This window comes from Bactrocera tryoni, chromosome 3 (assembly GCF_016617805.1).
Source record: "Bactrocera tryoni isolate S06 chromosome 3, CSIRO_BtryS06_freeze2, whole genome shotgun sequence".
In the NCBI taxonomy this organism is placed as follows: domain Eukaryota; kingdom Metazoa; phylum Arthropoda; class Insecta; order Diptera; family Tephritidae; genus Bactrocera; species Bactrocera tryoni.
In genome coordinates, this window is record NC_052501.1 from 55,535,449 (window position 1) to 55,550,292 (window position 14,844).

Consider the following 14,844-nt stretch of genomic DNA (forward strand, 5'->3'; position numbering starts at 1 on the left):
CTATTGATCTGCTCCTTAATTTGTTCGACATCTTTGTTGTTGTTGATGCGGTCAATCTGAAGCGGTACAATTTTGTCTTCTGTAATATCATGTATTACTGATATTATTGGATCTTGTATTAAGCTGATTGTATTTTGCGTTGTAAATATTTGATGACTTGACAATGTGATACCTTCGTATCGGCCTGTGCAACCTGCTTCAATGGAAAGAACACCTTGTGCTGGGATTTCTATTATTTCTCTTTTACCACCTAGACAGTCGACATGCAATGTAGATCGTTTGAATACTTTGAAAATCCACGTGTTGTCTGGATTAAGCTCCGCCCAGAACGGTGTCTTCTTTGTCTCTTCATATTGACAGTCTGCATGGCTAGTGTTGAATAGTGCTGAAAGCTCGCAAGTTTGGTCTAATGCAGGCTGCCATGGTGTTTTTCCTTTACAGATAAGGTGTTTGTTTAGGCTTCTTGTACACCTATTGAGTTGAGCTTGGTATATAAAGAAATACGAATTAAGCCCAAAGTTATAAATTAAAAATTCATTTCTTAATTTCGCTTTTACAACACGTCTTTTATATTCGGAAGGAATGGCTACCAATTTGAAAACTTCCGATGACTCACTCTGCATCAATGGTATCTCTCCTTTAATTATTAATTTTTGGTCAATAATAATACCTCTTGCTGAGATTATAAACATCACGTAATTGACTGTCGCTTTGATGTCCAGGAATTTGAGGTTTTGCTGGTAATTTTTCTTTAATGCGCATCAATTCTTCACTCAGTTGTAAGGGAGTTAAAAGAGCTGGATTAATTCTTCCATGATTCAAATCGATTAGTAATTCAGTTATGGATCTTTGTGTGTTTTCAGATTCGCTCATAAGAATGCTAATTTGTGTTACCAGCATTTGAAATTGTATAGCCATTTTATTATCACAGAATGATACTTATTAATTTGAGTTTGAAGTTTTGTAAATTGCTCATTTACTTCATATATATTCCTGTTGATAATATTTGCTGTCGCATTGATTACAGAAATTTGCGCCTTGAAACCTTCTTTTAAATGTTTTTGGTTGCTGAGTAGAATTTTAAGATTAGATTCTGACAATTCAGATCTACCACCAAATTTTAAATCATCGGCTTAAGATATTTACGAAAACTGCTTAGACCAATATGAAATAACGAAAGCTATGATCTCCGATCAATTAAAGCTAATAAAAGTAACTGCACCTACTCCACATCCGAGAGTAGAACTGCCACAAGAAGACAGTCAGAAGGCAAGTTCAGGCATCCAACTCGAGGTGCCCGCATGTGACACAGAAACCTTTTACGGAGGTTATGAGGAATGGCCGTCCTTCCGGGAGATGTTCACGGCCGTGTACATAAACCATCCTCAATTATCACAAGCGCAAAAATTGTATCACCTCAGATACAAAGCTAAAGTTCAAGCAGGCATAATAGTGAAACAGTTCGCTTTTAATGACGATAATTTCAATTTGGCTTGGGAAGCTCTAAAAGCTAGATATGAAAACGAAAGAATACTGGTCGATAAACAAGTAACGACACTATTAAACTTGCCTAAAATCAAGAAAGAAACAAGTGAAGAATTTGTAAGACTACAATCCACTGTTTCTAATTGTTTGTCGATTCTGTCGACACAAAATATTCCCATAGACAACTGGGACCCAATTCTGGTAAACATTTGCACCGCCGCATTACCAGAAAAGTCGTTACTTCTATGGGAGCAATCTCTCTCATCACGGAAAAAGTGCCCAACGTGGCAACAAATGAAAGATTTTCTCACCACCCAATATGAAATCGCGGAAAGGTTAGAAGAAAAAATAATCATAACTAAGAACAAACACGAACAATAGACCCCAAGTTAGTAACAAAAACTTTCACAAAACGCAATCGTTCACATCTGAACAACGAAAAAATTCGTCATGCGAACTATGTAAAAGAGGGCATAAACTTAAATCTTGCGAGAGGTTTAAAAACTTAAAAGTTAACGAACGAAATAATTTTGTCAGGTCAAAAAGACTTTGCACAAATTGCCTGTCACATGCGCATACATTTACAAATTGCAAAAGCAAATTTAAATGCTTATATTGTCATAAAAGACACCATACAATGCTTCATTATAGCACATATCCCCTATCACACCAAAAAAGGGCGCATATTAAAAAAATTACGAGTTTATTCTTCTTCTTCTTAATTGGAGTAGACACCGCTTACGCGATTATAACCGAGTTAACAACAGCGCGCCAGTCGTTTCTTCTTTTCGCTACGTGGCGCCAATTGGATATTCCAAGCGAAGCCAGGTCCTTCTCCACTTGGTCCTTCCAACGGAGTGGAGGTCTTCCTCTTCCTCTGCTTCCCCCGGCGGGTACTGCGTCGAATACTTTCAGAGCTGGAGTGTTTTCGTCCATCCGGACAACATGACCTAGCCAGCGTAGCCGCTGTCTTTTAACTCGCTGAACTATGTCAATGTCGTCGTATATCTCGTACAGCTCATCGTTCCATCGAATGCGATATTCGCCGTGGCCAATGCGCAAAGGACCATAAATCTTTCGCAGAATTTTTCTCTCGAAAAGTCGTAACGTCGACTCATTGGTTGCTGTCATCGCCCAAGCCTCTGCACCATATAGCAGGACGGGAATTATGAGGGACTTATAGAGTTTAGTTTTTGTTCGTCGAGAGAGGACTTTACTTTTCAATTGCCTACGCAGTCCGAAGTAGCACCTGTTGGCAAGAGCAATCCTGCGTTGGATTTCCAGGCTGACATTGTTCGTGGTGTTAATACTGGTTCCTAAGTAGACGAAATTATCTACAACTTCAAAGTTATGACTGTCAGCATTGACGTGAGAGCCAAGTCGCGAGTGCGACGACTGTTTGTTTGATGACAGGAGATATTTCGTTTTGCCCTCGTTCACTGCCAGACCTATTTTCTGTGCTTCCTTGTCCAGCCTGGAGAAAGCAGAACTAACGGCGCGGGTGTTGAGGCCGATGATATCAATATCGTCGGCATACGCCAGCAGCTGTACACTCTTATAGAAGATGGTACCTTCTCTGTTTAGTTCTGCAGCTCGAACTATTTTCTCCAGAAGCAGGTTGAAGAAGTCACACGATAGGGAGTCGCCTTGTCTGAAACCTCGTTTGGTATCGAACGGCTCGGAGAGGTCCTTCCCGATCCTGACGGAGCTTTTCGTGTTGCTCAGCGTCAACTTACACAGCCGTATTAGTTTTGCGGGGATACCAAATTCAGACATCGCGGCATAAAGGCAGCTCCTTTTCGTGCTGTCGAAAGCAGCTTTGAAATCGACAAAGAGGTGGTGTGTCGATTCTCCTTTCACGGGTCTTTTCAAGATTTGGCGCATGGTGAATATCTGGTCGGTTGTTGATTTTCCAGGTCTGAAGCCACACTGATAAGGTCCAATCAGTTTGTTGACGGTGGGCTTTAATCTTTCACACAATACGCTCGATAGAACCTTATATGCGATGTTGAGGAGGCTAATCCCACGGTAGTTGGCGCAGATTGTGGGGTCTCCTTTTTTATGGATTGGGCATAGCACACTTAAATTCCAATCGTTGGGCATGCTTTCGTCCGACCATATTTTACAAAGAAGCTGATGCATGCACCTATTAGTTCTTCGCCGCCGTGTTTGAATAGCTCGGCCGGTAGTCCGTCGGCCCCTGCCGCTTTGTTGTTTTTGGAGGCGGGCAATTGCTATTCGAACTTCTTCATGGTCGGGTAATGGAACGTCTGCTCCATCGTCATCGATTGGGAATCGGGTTCTTCTTCTCCTGGTGTTGTGCGTTCACTGCCATTCAGCAGGCTGGAGAAGTGTTCCCTCCATAATTTAAGTATGCTCTGGGCATCAGTGACTAGATCACCTTTGGGGGTTCTACAAGAGTATGCTCCGGTCTTGAAACCTTCTGTAAGCGCCGCATTTTTCGTAGAATTTTCGAGCATTACCCCTGTCGGCCAGCTTATCAAGCTCTTCGTACTCACGCATTTCGGCCTCTTTCTTCTTCTGTCTGCAAATGCGTCTCGCTTCCCTCTTCAACTCTCGGTATCTATCCCATCCCGCACGTGTAGTGGTCGATCGTAACGTTGCGAGGTAGGCAGCCTGTTTTCTCTCCGCTGCGACACGGCACTGCTCGTCGTACCAGCTGTTCTTTTGGACTTTCCGAAAACCAATGGTTTCGGTTGCAGCTGTACGTAAGGAATTTGAAATGCCGTCCCACAGTTCCCTTATACCGAGTTGTTGACGAGTGCTCTCAGAGAGCAGGAGTGCAAGCCGAGTAGAAAATCGTTCGGCTGTCTGTTGTGATTGCAGCTTCTCGACGTCGAACCTTCCTTGTGTTTGTTGACGTGCGTTTTTTGCTGCACAGAGGCGGGTGCGTATCTTGGCTGCAACAAGATAGTGATCCGAGTCGATGTTAGGACCTCGGAGCGTACGCACGTCTAGAACACTGGAGACGTGTCTTCCGTCTATCACAACATGATCGATCTGGTTGGTGGCTTTTTCGATCCGGAGACTGCCAGGTAGCTTGATGTATCTTCTTGTGCTGGAATCTAGTACCACAGATAACCATATTTCGGGCCCCGGCGAAGTCGATCAGCCTCAACCCATTTGGGGATGTTTCGTCGTGGAGGCTGAATTTACCGACCGTAGTGCCAAATATACCTTCTTTGCCCACCCTGGCGTTAAAGTCGCCAAGCACGATTTTGACATCGTGGCGGGGGGCAGCTCTCATAAGCGCGCTCCAAGCGCTCATAGAAGGCATCTTTGGTCACATCGTCCTTATCTTCCGTCGGGGCGTGGGCGCAAATCAGCGATATGTTGAAGAATCTCGCTTTGATGCGGATTGTGGCTAGACGTTCATTCACCGGAGTGAATGATAGTACTCGGCGACGGAGTCTCTCTCCCACCACGATTCCAACACCAAACTTGCGCTCCTTTATATGGCCACTGTAGTAAATGTCACAAGGACCTACTCTTCTTTGTCCTTGTCCCGTCCATCGCATTTCTTGGACGGCGGTGATGTCAGCCTTTATTTTCGCGAGGACATCAACCAGCTGGGCAGCGGCACCTTCCCAATTAAGGGTCCGGACATTCCAGGTGCATGCCCTTATCTCGTAGTCCTTATTTCGTTTGCCATGGTCGTCATCAAAAGGGGGTTTCTCTTCCGAGGCTGTCGCTTTCTTTTCATTGGGGGTGCTTTTACGTGGCGGGTCCCAAACCCAGCGCACAACCCTAAGCAGGGGATGTTTCGCCTTCTCACATTAGCTCGCCTTCGAACGGATGTTCTTAGGCTACCCAGAGGATACTTGGTCAAAGACCGGAAGTTGTGAGCTGCTTGAGCCATGTGTAAAAGAATCGTTTCTGGCCACTCCCAAGTGAATGGCGATCAGAGAACTTTCCTCACTTGCGTGAACTTCTACACATGACTCCATCCTCCTTACGAGTTTATTGCAAAAGCAAATTCCGAAACCCAAAACTGTAAAAATTGCCAAGAGACACCATGTTGCTCAAAGGCACAAAAAATTCAAACGCTAGACAGCGAAATACAATGCGAACTAGTTACAGAACCAGTTACCACCATACCAACTCAAGTTGAGTATAATAAAAACAAATACCTTAATTCACAATTAAGGAAATTTCAAAAGTTAAGGAAACTTCCCCGTATAAAAAACAAAACTGTAGAAGATCAGTATTGTGAAGACTTCTCTAAAGCCACAACTACTCGATCAAATATTGACCGGTACGTCGTACGACAACCACTAGAGCCACAATTTTGCAATACCCCACATAAAGGTAGAAAAAGCAAGGTCTTATTCCCTCCGACAACCTCATATAAAAACACAAATATATGTTCCTAACCTTTCGACCCCGCAGGATGGCTTTCGCCAATAATGAAAACAAAAAACCATTTCTAAACAAATCCAAGAGCGGTGGTGGGCTACTACTTGTCAAATTATGCATACGCACTTAAATATTATTAATATTTATAATATAATAAAATTATCTACATCGACATAAGCGATCCTCACGTTGGTGATTAATGGGAATCAGCTATACAACGCATTAACTCTATGAATCGAAGCCGTTCTCCATTCACGGCCATTCTCTCGCAAGATCCCTCTAATTTCATAGTCCTAAATCTAGGACAAAGGAGTACCCATTTTGGCCACATCTGAGCCAAGCATGGAGTTACTATCCTTTATAAGCCGATAACATAGAAAAGGCAAATAATAAACAACCTGTATACCATACCGATGAAATAAGAAATTTAAATAACCGCTAACAATTTAATACAAGCAAACAACTTTTTGTTATAATAATACAATAAGTCGTCAAAACACGCAAAAGCAATTACTACCTCAAGCACCAATACTTCCACAAAATACAATTTTCTATTAAAACCATTACATATTACATGTCTCAGATTATATGCATATACAAAACTAGGCAAAATATTCACCTAGGGGGCCCAGGATGTTTAAATGAGTTAAGCATCCACCCCCTCTACCCGGTAAAATTGGCGCATCCTAATGCTACAGTGCAATTCACCACACCTGATGACACTACAGCAAAACTCAACACATCTGTACGCCAACCCACTCAACAAAAAGGATGGGCAACGGGAAAGCAGACTCAATTCGTCTCATGCAATCCGCACGTCAACAGTCGTTCGACACATTCGCCAGACACTCATCGCACATCAACATTCGATTGGATATTCGCCACAACAAAGTTCCCACGTGCTAGAAACAATTTCGTGTCAATCCAGTTCCTGCGAGCTGCATCCTGTCTCAACTCAACAATAATTTAATTGAACACAACACCGTTCTAAATTCGTCTATATGTATAGATTTAAAACTTGATTGTATTTTAAATATACAAAACATTAAAGTAATTGTGCACCAAATTACCCGCGCATTTTCATTTGTAATATTAATCGCGGATGTAAGTGAATTTTGAATACCCTATCATTGAGAGGTTTAAACATGGACATTTCTAAAAATAAATTTGTAAATTTGTCAAATAATCAATACCGTACTAAAATATTTTACAAACTAAAACAAAAAAATATAAAGAAATATTATACCCTAAATACAGGAAACATAATCGTTGATAAACAATAAAAAATATATAAAAAATTTAAGCGGCCTGAAGGCCGCCAATGTAAAAATGAGTTCTAGGGGAGAAAAAAATCGGCCGACAAGGGTAATTTTTTGGAGCACCGCCGAAGGACGCCTACGAAAAAAGAATTTCAACGCGAAAATAATTTGATACCCCCCGGTGTTGGACCGACCAGGGTTATTTTTTTATATGTTGTTGATTCTCGTATTTGGGGTATAATCTGTTCACTTTATTTCTTTTAGTTATTTTACAAATGATGTCGATAAGGTAGCACTGATTATTTAACAATTTATAATTCATTTGTTATTCTTAAATAATCATAATTCAACAATAATTTAAATGTATATTAAAAGCTATTTTTGCACTATATTATATAAAATAAATGTGTACAAATGAATTAGTGAAGTGCTAGTGGATATAAAAGTGAAAAATATAAGTGCAAAATTAATTTCATATATCGAAAATATGTAATTAAAATATTGCAAATTTTGAACTTTAAACGTGAATATCTCGAAAACTATAAGCTTCCTGCGGTTATAACTATATATATCCTTTATCAGGATAATCTCCTCTATCCGACCATATCCTTTTTATCCTTGAAATCCTGGGACGGTATACTAAATTCTTTCCAAACTTAGTGCCTCTGTCCTCGTTTTTCTATTGTAAAATAAAACTTCTCGAAAATGTTTACTTGATTTGACTTTTCTTTGCTCACAATATTATTCACGTTTAAACGAATTTTCTAAGGCTTCGATGAAGTGTGATGTGTAATTAAAATTTCAACCTTACAACAGAAAGTATACATTTCTTCACCGCTTGACGGTTTCTTTTATGAAAACCAAATCGGAGAATATGAGGGAGTAAACGATAAGACCGTGGCTATGGTTGCTTCTTTCTTCAAATTATTTGTGGGTTCAGGCAATATTTCATCCTTTAATCGTATCAACAATATTCAAATAGATCCTTTGGGATCATATCCTGAAAGGAACTATTTAAATTCGTGTGAGCTGCTGTAATCGTTTTTCTCGATCATAAGTTCTGAACTCTTATTTTATTTTTACATAAAGAGAAAATATGAAAAATATTTCTTATAAGGGATGAATAACAACAGTACAATGTAAAATGTGGTAAATTTTTAGTTTTTCAAATACAGGGTGAGTTTCTAATCAAGTGTCACGTCACGACGGTCCCCATCAGAATCTTCCAATTCAAGCAGGAAAAAGTCATTAAGAATGGCTCTATAGCGTTCTCCACTGACTGTAGGATTATGACCGGCTTCATTTGATTTTGTAATCCCGCAATTCATGATTACTCGAATTACCGACTCTGCTGGGCGATTATTTCGACTGAATACTGAACCCAGCGAGCGATCCGAATCATTATTTTGGTAATAAGTTTCCATGATTTGCAAACGTTATTCTGGAGTAAGTCTGTTCATTATAAAATGATAATCCCAGCTCATTATAAGTTAAGTAACAGCTTTCCGAAAACCAGAAGTTCGGCGAATTAGGAGGCAGCGGCTACGCTGGCTAGGCTATGTAATCCGGATAGAATATAACAATCCAGCTTTGAAGGTTTTCGATTCGGTACCCCCCGGTGGAAGCAGAGGAGAGGAATACTTCCACTCCGTTCAAGGAGAGAATGAACTGGCTGTACTTGGTATTTCAAATTTGCGACAAATAGCAAAAAGAAGAAACGACTGTCGCGCTGTTGTTAATTCGGCGTAGAGGTGCCAGTAAAGAAGAAGAACATGTGTATAGCTGTAAACTTAGCTAAAGTATGAAACCGAATTATAATATAATATATAACAATACCCTAGTAATATTATATTCATGGCTTACAAACTTATTAAGGACGTTGTAAATTGACAGGTTCTTTAATAGTTAACTTAGTCTAAAAGGTTCAGATTAAATTTCGCCAAATTATTATTAAGAAAATTAATATTCCTACTCACCAAAGTTTTCCTATACAAATTATTAATGCCTATCTATTTCCCTGCACATACATTATTTATTATTTACGTAGAAGCTAAACAGAAGTAAACAGTAAGTACTACAACTATATCGAGCAATATATGGCAGAAACAAATCTACATGTCTACATCATCAACCAGTGATCAATCAATTCAACCTCCTTGCTTCCGTTTCTGAACAGCAACAATGTCCCTTCAGGGGTCCGTATGACGCCGCTCAACAACGACCCGGCCACAAGCTTACCAAATTACGACGTGAATACGGGAGTAAATTTAAACTGCGCGGAGTACAGAAGGGCTTCGGGACAAAGTGGCATGAACAAGAACAGTTGCAATCCAATGGGGAGGAACGATTTGCAAAACTTTTCGATGGCCACATTTACGATTCATGCACACACATATAAGCCCACACACTCATTCAAACAGGCCAATTAGTTGCTTGGCGAAACTTTTAATTAACGTTTGGCCAAGTTAGCCGATCTGTATAAACAATACTAGTAAAAGCTCATGCATAACACACACTAACACATGCACACACAAGAGGTTTTGTTAGTGCGAAAAAGATTATGGCCAAGTATAAAAGCGTACTGATTGATGATTTTCCGCTTAAAGTGCATGCACTACGAAACAGACGGTGATAGTGGACGAATAAAGAGCACAAGGAAACGTAAGTGATTAAATGGCGCAGTGTGAACCATAGACAATAGGCATGAATTGGTGAAGAGAATTTAGAAACAGATTAACTAGAACTCTGACATATGATTTCGTGCAGATTTATAAAGTGAAGAGAAATAAATTGAGGCTAATCTAACTCAGCTTTATAACTAACTGTTATAACCGAGAGTAGTTCTAAAATACTCCTATTTTGAGAATATTTTGTGATAACACTTGTTTTCAGTTTTTTGTATTCTAGACCTCAAATAACTAAAATAAATATACGTATAGCATATTAATATTCCGTTTACAAATTTGAAATTTCCAACTAAATTGTACATATAGTATCATCTGATTGTTCTTGTCCGCATTACCAACCCACTTCATTTTTAAGCGAATGTATGGAATAAGCTAAGTGCGTTTTATTTGTCCATGATTTAGCTCGACTGGCGCGCTGTTGTTAACTCGGCTATAATCGCGTAAGCGGTGTCTACGCCAATTAAGAAGAAGAAGATTTAGCTATTAACTTGTGATGGTCAAAGAAAACACGGCTAATATAGTCTTCTTAATTTCGAAAACTGAATCAGGCTTAATTAAAAATGCAGGAATGAGAATTAAAATCATGGTATGTGCGACTGAATGAATTGTTAAGTTCAGAATTTGATCAACAAGATTTTAACAGTAAGGGTCTAAACTGCCTCGAAAAGTGAACCGGGATATTAAATTTAACTACCGATAGGAAAGAAAAGAGTTATAACTGTTCTATTTAGGTTATTTACTAAGAACATAACATCAAGCATTTCTCTACAACTCATAAGTGTAGGAAGTTATAGTTTTAAACGACTAGTGTACAAAGAGCCTTCCAAAGTAGAAAAGGAGTTAAAAAAACACAGAACAAATGGTTTTTTCGGCAAAATTATTTATTAATTTTATTGAAAATAGTTTCCTTCTGCTTCAATACAGCTTTTTGTACGGTCCAAAAGCATGTCAAACGAGTGTTTTAGCTCGTTGTCCGGTATGGCCGCCAGTATGCCGGGGCAAGCCTTTTGAATGGCCTCTACGTCTGCATAACGCTTTCCTTTCATGGGCAAATGCATTTTTCTGAAAAGGAAACAGTAGCATGGTACTATATCAGGTGAATAAGGGTGTGGTTAATGGTTAAAATGTGATTTTTGGTGAAATAATCGGTCACAAGCGTCGATCGATGAGATGTCGCATAATGGGGCACAAACGCCAACTTTCATCTTCGTGATGTTCGGGCCAAAAACGTCGAATACGGCGCACCAAACACTTCAAAACTCCAAAGTAGGATACCGCATTAACGTTTTGGCCAGGTGCAACAAATTTTTTGTGGACACTACCCTTGGAATCAAAAACAAATCAGCATTGTCTTCACTTTTAACATCTTCATGCGCGATTTTTTGGGTTTCGGCTCGTCAGGTGCCTTCCATTCAGCACTCTGGCGTTTCATTTTGGGATAATATTGGAAACACCACGTTTCGTCATCATTCACAATATTGTAAAGGAAGTATTTGTCCTTTTTGACCTCTTTAATGATGTTCCGTAAGCCCAAATGTTCCCCAAAGCCCCAAAATGCGATAAATCGATGTTTTGGAGATGTTCAATTCCATTTCCATGAAATTCAATGATGACTTCGGCTTATTTTTGATGAATTCACGCACAGTTTCGAAGGAATTTCCGGTGATCACAGATTTTGATTGGCCCACATGTCTATCGTCATTTACGTCCTCAAGACCACTTTGAAAACGTTGAAACCACTTGTGTACTCTGCTATGGGATAGGCAATAATCGCCATAAACTTATTTCATTTCACGAAATTTATATAAGCATATATACCTCTTGAACTTACACACAATTTGGATTATTCTCATAAAATTTCAATTTAACTGTACAAATTTTATTTTGTTTACGAAAATGTAGTTATTTTGGAACTTTTAATTTTACGATAAATCTGAAGTTTTACTAATAAACTTAAAGTACATCCTGAAAATTACTGGAGCGGCCTCTTTCTCACTTTTGGATGCAACTATGAAGTTGTTAGGAGCGGAGCTATGCCCACTATAAAAAAAAAATTATAAATTTACCTCTGGAATTTCACGATATAACTCGAAATCTACCTCGATTAGTATAGGTGAACAAAACAATTACCATGTACTTTGTAGCAGCATGATGCAAGAATATAAAAGTTATGAATGAACAAAATATTACTGCTGGGTCGGAATGAACTCTTTTTCAGTTTTACGCCTTGTCGTGTCCATCATGCGTTACCTACCGATAAGTTACCATAAACCTCTGTTACCAAATGGGCTCCATCCTCCGATCGATTGGCAACTCTACGGTTTTTTCTGCTCAAATGGTTGGCCACTCGCAGCACATATTACGAAAACCCGTTACATAGCCGATATAATGGTGACCATTATGCAGTTTATGTCCGAAAGCATGGTTCTCATTGGTGAAGCTGTAGTCATGCATGACAATTTAGATAACATCAGCTTTGTCTGTACCGTCTTGGCACCCAATTTGATATTATTTGAAATGATGTTGCGCGCTTATAATATTATCTATAGGCGCAATAGTTTTCGAACGCACATTGAGGAGTTTTACAAGAAGATCTATATACAACGGTATGTAACAACAATAAACCAGAAACCATTTTAATTTTAAATAACCAATTTATTTTTAAATATTCATTTTCTCGTTTAATTCCTTTACTCCATAGTACCTGGAATCCGGAGCTTTTCGAGAAGATACGCCGCCAACAATTGCCCACCAAGTATTCGACGTTCACCTATATTATTACACTGGTGACCTATGTCTATGTGCCGGTAAGCGGTTTAATCAAAAATGAGCGCTTGGTACCTTTTCCGATAAATTTTGGCTTCGATTATACTGTGCCTTGGCCGCGTTATTTAGTATTTCTCACTATGTCGATGTGGACAGGTTTCGCTGTTGTGGGTCCCTTGGTCGCCGAAGCGAATATATTAGCTATGCAAATATTACATTTGAATGGTCGTTATTCGTTGTTACTAGAAGATTTACGGAATATTTCTAGGGAATCTATTGTCGAGCATGAGAAATGTAAGCGGAAAGACAATATGTTGGTCACCCAACGCTTTCGTTATCGTTTATACGACATTATTCGTCGAAATGTGGAGCTAAATGACTTCGCCAAATCAATGCAGGAGCAGTATTCTTTCCGTGTGTTCGTTATGTTGGCCTTGAGTGCGACTTTGTTGTGTGTTTTGGGATTTTTAACGGCAACGGTAAGTTAAAATGTTTTGTGATTCTAAGGGTGAAATGCGTAATAGTTTACAATAAGGAATATAGGGACCTTATAGTAGGTAGATACGATTGACTCGTCTAGGCGCAATTTCGCAGATACCTTCGAACTGGCATACTTTCAGTTTTATTATATATGTAAAGTTTCAGCTTTTTTCAACACGGCTTTTAGAACGCCACCATACAGGCAGGTGTAAGAGACTAGTTAAGTTGTGTTCTAGGGTGTAAAGATTTAGGTTATCGTTACTTTATTTTCAGCTAGGTATAACTGCGCAGAATATTCGATTTGTAAGCTGGATAATTGGAAAGATAGTTGAATTGCTGATCTTTGGACGCCTGGGCACAACACTCTCGACAACCGTAAGGATTGTATTTTCTCATATGTAAAAACACTGAAGGTTCTTGCACTATGTTATTATATGAACTTTTAAATAATATAACTAATTCAGTATTGTATTTCCTCACAGACAGACAAATTGAGCACATCGTATTATTGCTGTGATTGGGAGGATGTTATACTTCAATCAACTAACGCTGAGGAGAACAAGAAATTGATGAAGCTTATAGCCTTGGCGATTCATTTAAATAGTAATCCTTTTCGTTTAACTGGTCTTAATTTCTCCGTTGTCAACTATGAAACAGTGGTAGCGGTAAGTGGAAAAAAAATCCGTATATTCATATTTACTCATTATATATAACTCTTCGCATTTCATTTCGTTCCATTTTAGATTCTCAGAGGCGCAGGTTCCTACTTTACAGTCATTTATGCCTATAGATAAATGAATAGAAACTGACAAGATATAGGAACGGTAGTAAATAAGAAAAAATTATTGGGAAGAGTTAATACTGGAAGAAGGAGATAATGTTCATAAAGTTCAATATACATACTTGGAAACAGACATAAATGTAGTAAAAAATAAATACTATTCGTAGAGAGTGAAACTGGGCTGCATATAAGTAATTTGTGCTGCTTTAGACTCTGAAAATAGTTTGACTTTCATAGAAACATTTTCGACTAGTAAATTTCGCCTCTAGGTTTTCATTATTAGATACGCTTACCAAGGCTAATTCTAATCGGTAAGATCTTTTTAGTAAAACGTTGTGGAGAAAACAATAATTTATGGTTCTCTGGATGACCTAGTTACTAACTTAAGGACCGCTCTCTATAAGTTCAAAGTTTAATGCACTTTATTATCATAATTTGTAAATTTTTCTAATTTACTGAGCTTAAAAATTCAATCATTTGGGCTTAGATCCGACACGGCCCACTTAAAGTTACTTTGCAGAATTGATCACATGAGGAATAGTTGTCTTAAATTTCTCAAATAATTAAAAAAGGTTTTTTGACGACTGCCTTTTATAAGAAGTTAGTTTTAACCTCTGAAGGTGCCTCTGATAAGTAAGCTTTCTTATTGCAATAAGATGTGTATTTGTATTAAAATTTGTTGGATCACGTCAAATCGATTATCATAAGAGAAGAAAAAGTGCAGTCACTATTATTCCTCTTTTGCATTGGAAGCTTGAACTGCACTTTGGATTTCTTTGATGAGTTGCAAAAGCCACATTTAGTCTGACTGAAAATTTTGGAGAAAAATCTAAAGAAGAAGAAGTGGATTGTCTTGGTCATATATATTTATATAATGCCCAGATAGCATTGAGTTGATTGTATGGTGATTTACGTATCATTATTGATTGTTATTGGTGATTGTTTTTTGATAAATTTGCCGTTTACAATAACAAAATGTACAAGTATCAAAAAACGCTCAACAAGTTGA

The 14,844-nt window shown here is 38.6% G+C and overlaps 1 protein-coding gene across 2 annotated transcripts; it reads left to right on the forward strand.

The window, feature by feature from the left end:
* Positions 1-9,723: 9,723 nt before the first annotated feature.
* Positions 9,724-14,075, forward strand: LOC120771922 (odorant receptor 74a-like). 2 transcript variants are annotated; one of them, XM_040100212.1, is made up of 6 exons: positions 9,724-9,782; positions 12,027-12,414; positions 12,510-13,053; positions 13,328-13,429; positions 13,537-13,719; positions 13,798-14,075. In XM_040100212.1, the coding sequence occupies exons 1-6, from the start codon at positions 9,731-9,733 to the stop codon at positions 13,846-13,848; spliced, it is 1,320 nt and encodes a 439-aa protein (XP_039956146.1). In that variant the 5' UTR covers positions 9,724-9,730; the 3' UTR covers positions 13,849-14,075. The 2 variants fall into 2 exon arrangements, with proteins under 2 accessions (XP_039956146.1, XP_039956147.1); XM_040100213.1 differs by lacking the exon at positions 13,798-14,075 and having other exon boundaries at positions 13,328-13,467; positions 13,537-13,628.
* The last annotated feature ends 769 nt before the right edge of the window (positions 14,076-14,844 follow it).

What these genes read in the sequence shown, in the direction of transcription:
- LOC120771922 (XM_040100212.1), top strand. Translation starts at nt 9,731, where the DNA reads ATGCACTACGAAACAGACGGTGATAGTGGACGAATAAAGAGCACAAGG. An exon ending in GCACAACACTCTCGACAACC is followed by an intron (nt 13,430 to 13,536) that starts GTAAGGATTGTA and finishes ATTTCCTCACAG; the next exon opens with ACAGACAAATTGAGCACATC. An exon ending in ACTATGAAACAGTGGTAGCG is followed by an intron (nt 13,720 to 13,797) that starts GTAAGTGGAAAA and finishes GTTCCATTTTAG; the next exon opens with ATTCTCAGAGGCGCAGGTTC.